This window comes from Carlito syrichta, unplaced genomic scaffold, assembly GCF_000164805.1.
Source record: "Carlito syrichta isolate Samal-C Ts95f unplaced genomic scaffold, Tarsius_syrichta-2.0.1 Scaffold301644, whole genome shotgun sequence".
NCBI classification, from domain to species: domain Eukaryota; kingdom Metazoa; phylum Chordata; class Mammalia; order Primates; family Tarsiidae; genus Carlito; species Carlito syrichta.
Genome location: NW_007245740.1, coordinates 192,860 through 199,213, shown reverse-complemented (window position 1 = coordinate 199,213; position 6,354 = coordinate 192,860). Strand labels below are relative to the sequence as shown.

Below are 6,354 nucleotides of genomic sequence, written 5' to 3'. Positions count from 1 at the left end.
ACCGGGGAGGGCCCGGCCTGCTGGCACTCCCCTCCGCCCGGAGACCCGCAGCACCCCAAGAGGGAGACCCGTCTTGGGTCGGCTGCGGCCCGAGCTTGGCTAGCCCTGGGCACGGTCGGTCTGCCAAGTCTCCGCTCGGTCCCGGGCTTCTTTGGCACTGGCGCGGTGGGGAGCGGGGCAAGGGTGCCCCTCCCGGACGCCGCGCCCAGACACGCCGGGGAGCCGCACGCCCGCTCAGCTCTGCGCGCGCCCCAAGCGCAGGGATCCCTGACGGCTGTGCACTGCTTCTCGCAGACACACGGATCTACCCGCGCGCGCCTCTGCTTCCCTGTACAGGGGCTCGGGGCTTTGCGGAGCGGAGCTGTGCAGGTACTCAGGCATCCTTAGAGCCCCCCGGCGCCCAGAATGCCGCGCGGCGCTCTCCCGGGTCTCGGCCCGGGGCCGACAGAGCCGACAGCGCCCGGGCGCTGCTGGTGTCAGCGCGGACGCTCTGTCTGCCTCTAGGGATGGAAAACTCGAGCCCGGCCGCCGCCCTGGGGAGGGCTCTCTGGGCTCTCTTCCTGGCCACACTGGGCTCCGCAGCCGGCCAGCCTCTTGGCGGGGAGTCCGTGTGCACCGCCAGGCCCCTGGCCAGATACAGCATCACCTTCACCGGCAAGTGGAGCCAGACGGCCTTCCCCAAGCAGTACCCGCTGTTCCGGCCCCCCGCGCAGTGGTCTTCCCTGCTGGGTGAGTGCAGCCCCCTCACCTGCCATTTAGGCCTTGTTCAGCAGCGACCCTGTTCTCTCTAGAGGGCTCCAGCACTGGGAAACAGTCTCTGTAACAGAAGCACAACGCTCCACAGTTTGGAGGGCACATTGCATCCAATAGACTCTAGTGGAAAAGTATTCGCTAAGCTCCTACTGTGTGCTGGCAGGTGATGTCAGGGCTCTGGGACGGGGAGGCAAGACGGTGGAGTCCTGGGGAGGGCTGGCTGGACGCTGGTTACACCAACCAGGAGTCCAGGCAGTGTGCAGCCACAGGATGCCACAGTGCCCTCGTGATGGGGAAGGACGTGATTCCTTGCCTAGTGGCCAGGGGAGCCGATGATTAGGGGAGGGATGTAGTGTCCACTCTGGGTGGCAGCTGGGATCTAGGCCTGGGGTTGTGCTGCCACTCATAGCTGGCTGCTGACTGACTGGGTGGCCCCCAGGGGCAGCACACAGCTCCGACTACAGCATGTGGAGGAAGAACGAATATGTCAGCAATGGGTTGCGGGAATTTGCGGAGCAAGGGGAGGCCTGGGCGCTGATGAAGGAGATCGAGGCCGCGGGGGAGAAGCTCCAGAGCGTGCATGGGGTGTTCTCGGCCTCCGCCATCCCCAGTGGCACGGGGCAGACCTCGGGAGAGCTGGAGGTGCACTCCAGGCACTCACTGGTGAGCCGGCGGGGGGAGGTGGGGTGGGGCCTGGGCTGGGGAAGTGGGGCCGCACAGCTGAGCCCCACGGCTGCTCCCAGGTCTCCTTCGTGGTGCGCATTGTCCCCAGCCCGGACTGGTTTGTGGGCGTGGACAGCCTGGACCTGTGTGCGGGGGACCGCTGGAAGGAGCAGGCTGCCTTGGACCTGTACCCGTATGACGCTGGGACAGACAGCGGCTTCACTTTCTCCTCCCCAAACTTTGCGACCATCCCGCAGGACACGGTGACCGAGGTCAGTGACCCACAGCCCTCACTGCCCTTGGTGGCCTCACACTGTGGTCCCAGTGGGGTGGAGTTGGGACCTGGCTGTGCCTCCTCCCGGCCCCAACTCCTAGAGAACCAGAGCAGGCTTTTTGGGCAGCCTCACTTTGGGCTCTGTTTCTGGTGCCCCGCAGAGAGAGGGTAGGATAGGGTTCTGAAGAGCCCTGATCCTTATTGGCTTCAGTTTCCAAGCCTGTCTCTTGGGGCTGTTGCGAGGAGCACATGTGACCCTGCTGCCACATCCCTAACTACTTGGGGGCACGGCAGGCTCCCAGTGCTCAGAGAGAGGCTAAGGATGTAGGAACAGCTGTGCAGGCTATTGAGTCGCTCAGAGGAGCCCAGGTGGGGTCTGTTCCAGCACTGCCTTGCTGGATGTTGAGTCATTGGGACTGGCACACAAGAGAAGCACCCTTCCTGCTAACTAGCTCTACGAGGTGGTCCCTGGCCAGCACAGCTGGCTCTGTCCCCCTCCCACGCTCACCTCTCTGGTCTGAGAAGTCCCCCTCCTGCTAACCCCCTCTTTCTCCACCCCAGATAACATCCTCCTCACCCAATCACCCAGCAAACTCCTTCTACTACCCGCGGCTGAAGTCTCTGCCTCCCATCGCCAGGGTCACCCTGGTGCAACTCCGGCAGAGTCCCAGGGCATTTGTCCCACCTGCTCCAGGCCTGGCCAGCAGGGACAACGAAATAGTCGACAGCCTCTCAGGTGAGTGCCCAGTTTTCCACCCCATGCACTGCAGGTGGCAGGAGTTAGGTCACGGGCTAGAAAGTGCACAGAATCCCTGTTAACTCATAACTTCAGCTGGCTGAGGCACTCAGGCTCTGAGGGCAACCTCATGTCCACCACAGACTGTGTCCTGAGGGAGGAGAAGCCATGGCTTAGCATTTGTATGTCCTGCACCCCATGGGGCACTTGTCACCTGGTGACATGCAGTGGCCCTTAGCTCTGGCTCAGACTCCCCCCACAAGAGCACAGTGTGGGTCAGCTCGCACCCTTCACATGGTCCTTAAAGGTATGGAGCCTCTCCAAGGTACCTGGGGGACTTCTGCTCCTTGGGTCCTGTGAACCTGAGGCTCTGAGCAATTCCAAGGAAAGGATTCACAGCATTCATTACAAGATGGTGCTAATTTTAAAAACTTAGGGTTTGACTGGTCTTAATACTAAACTGAAGATGTAACACTTCCACAATCCTTGTTGCTGAAAGAATCTTACACTATACAGCCCAGAGGTGATAAAGAAAAGAGGCCCCAGAGAGTGTCTGAGAGGGAACCTGCATGTTACAGCTGATGGGAACAGAGGAAGGACTAAAGTCAACCCAAATCTGGCACACTGAAGAGCCTCATCAATGATGGGTCATGGCCTTCCAAGTTGAGGGAGGCTTGGGGCCACCTCACACACCCCAGCCTCTCGGGTTGGCCTCTCTCTGGAGTCGAAGGTCACATCAGGCTCATACAGAAGGCATGAGCTCTGCATGGCGAGTGGGAACCACACTCCAACCAGAGGCTGTGCCCAGCACTGGGTTCTTCTTCCTCATTTGAGAGGAGCTGGCCTTCCCACATCCAGCACCGGTCTTGGTGCCTCTGGCTCTTGCTTTCAGAAGGCAGCTTACAGACACCAGACTGTGGGGCTACCCCCTGTCCAGCTTGGGCTGGGTGTCCTTGTTTGTGTGTCCAATTGGATGTGCTATTCCAGGTGTACCCACACAAGTCATTTATTCAATGGGCAAATATGACTGAGCACCAGTCACATAACACAGATGTGGCCAGTCTGGCAGGAAGAACCCTTCATGGGCAGATGGCCCAGAGAGGTGCAATTTGCCCCACCCGTGGGGGAGGAGGGACGTGGCCAGTGCCTTGGGCCAGGAGGGGAATAGTCAGCTATGGGGAAAGAGGAAGTGGCACTGCAGAGGAAGGCCAGGTGGAGACAGTGTTGAGGGCTCTGATTTGGGAGATGGGGCATAGAGAGGTGAGGGTGGGAGGGGGACAGAGCCAGCTGTGCTGGCCAGGGACTACCTCACAGAGCTGGTGACAGCAGCCCTGTGTCTAGAGAACTCCCCTCAAAGAGCTGGGCAGGACTGAGCTGAGCCCTTTCTTCACCCAACACCCATGATGTCTGAGGAGTAACGAAGATGGCATGGCACCCCGCACCCAATGCACCTCAAATGTATGCAGCTCTGAGAAGGATGCCTACAGCTGCGCCCATCAGTCCCTCTGGTGCCTCCTGTACCTGTCTGGACAGAGCACATCCACTGCTGGGTCTGGCCCATGGTGGGGCCACCCGAGTTTCCCACCAGACCTGCCAAGCCAGCCTGGCTCCTCCCTGATCTCCTACTTACAGGGATCTGTAGGATCTGGGGTCCATGTATGAAGCCCTTACTGTGGGCCTGGGTGGCTGCGAGTGTCACTGACTCCTCTCTGCAGCTGGGGTAGGGGTGCTCAGACCGCCCCAGTCTCACAGTCAGGAAGCTAGGAAGTGGCTGGGTCTCTGGTGCCACGTGGCAGTAAGGGACAGGGGTCTCACCCAGGCTGGCTGTTGACTCTCAGGCTTCTTGCTACACGCATGCCTCCCTGAAGCCTCAGTTCCTAGGGTCTTTGCAGATCTGTTCCATTCTCTCTGTGGAGAGGGTCACTCCAGGTGTGGGCCTAGTCAGGCTGCTTGACCAGTCCAGGCACAGCACCTGGCATCCGACCTCTCCTTTCTCCACTCTTTACAACATATCTTGAGAACCATGTCTGTCATTAGGATAGATGTGGCAGAGGGTCTAGACTCGTTGGAGCTGCTCTGCTTCAGGGCAGGAATGTCCTTCTGCAGCAGGAATGTGCTTCTTACTCCTGGGGTCCCTATGGAACTTCTAGAGGCCTCAGTCTGCCATGAGGTAAGAGTTTGTTTCCAAAAGCCCTAGCCACCACAGAGACTTGAGCAACAGACTCCGCTCTTACCGTAGAGATGCACATCCATCTTGGAGCTCACTTTGAGATTGTGCTGAGCAAAGCAAGTGTCCCTAGGACTCTGAAGTGTGGAGATGTCTCCTGTGAGATCATGCACATGGGGGCGGGGGTTCCCTTCTGTTCCACAAAGCACCTCTTTACACAAGTGCTCACTGTTGGTCTCCTATGCTTGGTCCAGTTCCAGAAACACCGCTGGACTGTGAGGTCTCGCTGTGGTCATCCTGGGGACTGTGTGGAGGCCCCTGTGGGAAGCTGGGAGCCAAGAGCAGAACTCGCTATGTCCGTGTTCAGCCCGCCAACAATGGGATCCCCTGTCCCAAGCTCGAAGAAGAGACTGAGTGTGTCCCTGATAACTGTGTCTAAGATCAGAGCCCTGCAGCCCCTTGAACCCCCTCGAGACTTGGGTGCTCAGGTCTGGGGCATGGGGCCTCCGACGCAGGCCCATGGCAGGCAGGTGGATGAAGTGTTTTGTGCCTTTCCTAACTGCGGTGCATACAGGTTGACAACTCTGCACAGAAGGGCCCTCTGGTGGCTGGGGGGGGGATGTCCGGGAACGGGCTCCTTTCTCAACTTTGTTCTCCTGCCTCCCCCACCACCATCCTGTCTGCTCTCAGAATCCTTCCACACCAACCATTCCTTCCCAAGCCTCACGAGTCTCTGTCCACTCTAAACTATGTCTCCATATAATTTATTGCTGCTCTGGGAGTTGTCTTCATGCAGAGAACATACAGAGCCAGGTACGATGGCACCCCTTGGACCAGGGTTTGGTACCCACACACTTACGGGATACCACAGACCTGACTCCAGGCCAACGCTGAGCTACTCCCTGGAGCAAGCATCCAAGCAGTGGTGATAGGCGAGAAATAAACTTCACTTGGTGTTTCATGTTACTGATCCCTGCATTTGAATACTCTCTGTTCCTGATACACCTTTCCTGGACACCATGTGGCGAAGGGATGAAGGGACACTTAGGTCTGAGTTAACAGGGGACATACATTAAAAAGGCACCCTGCGGTGCTGTCATGGGCATGAGGCAAGGGGACGGGCCGTGGGAAGGCAAGTGTACACTCACAGGCCTCCCCCAGCAGAAGTTGGCTGTGGGCCCTGAGGTTATAGAGAAAAGTGGCAGCAGCAGAGCAGCAGCTCTGATAGCAGGGCTGAGGCTGCTATCCCTACCTGAGTGAGGTGTGGGACATGAGTGCAGAAACAGTGAATGCTGCTAAACATGAGAGCTCTGGACCCATCCATCACACAGGGAGGTCCCTAGAAGAAGTGGCCATGAACTCTGTGGGACACTCACACTAGATACAGGAGCTGAAGGTCCCTGGATCGTGAACTCACAACCAAGCCAGATGCCTCATGTCAGTGGGACCACCCGGCTGCTGAGCTGCTGGGTCAGGTGGCCAGAGAGCACACTGACTACACCACCAGGCCAGGAGCAAAGCCAAGCTATATAGTCGGTGACAGGCCCAGACCTGAGCAGAGGGTGAAATGCTCCAGTCACACGACAAAGGGTGAAGTGCCTCAGTCACAAATGATGAGCGGCAAAGCGCCCCAGTCGCATGTGAAGGGCCAAGTGCTCCAGTCACATGACCAAGGGCAGAGTGCTCCTGTCACGTGACAAAAGGCTAAATGCTTCAGTCACATGATGAAGGTCTAAGCACTCGGATCCTCCCCCAAGGACT

The 6,354-nt window shown here is 58.5% G+C and overlaps 1 protein-coding gene across 1 annotated transcript; it reads left to right on the top strand.

The window, feature by feature from the left end:
- The first annotated feature begins 506 nt into the window (after positions 1-506).
- Positions 507-5,563, top strand: SPON2 (spondin 2). The gene is made up of 5 exons (XM_008055053.1): positions 507-729; positions 1,193-1,416; positions 1,497-1,688; positions 2,252-2,426; positions 4,848-5,563. The coding sequence occupies exons 1-5, from the start codon at positions 507-509 to the stop codon at positions 5,030-5,032; spliced, it is 999 nt and encodes a 332-aa protein (XP_008053244.1). The 3' UTR covers positions 5,033-5,563.
- The last annotated feature ends 791 nt before the right edge of the window (positions 5,564-6,354 follow it).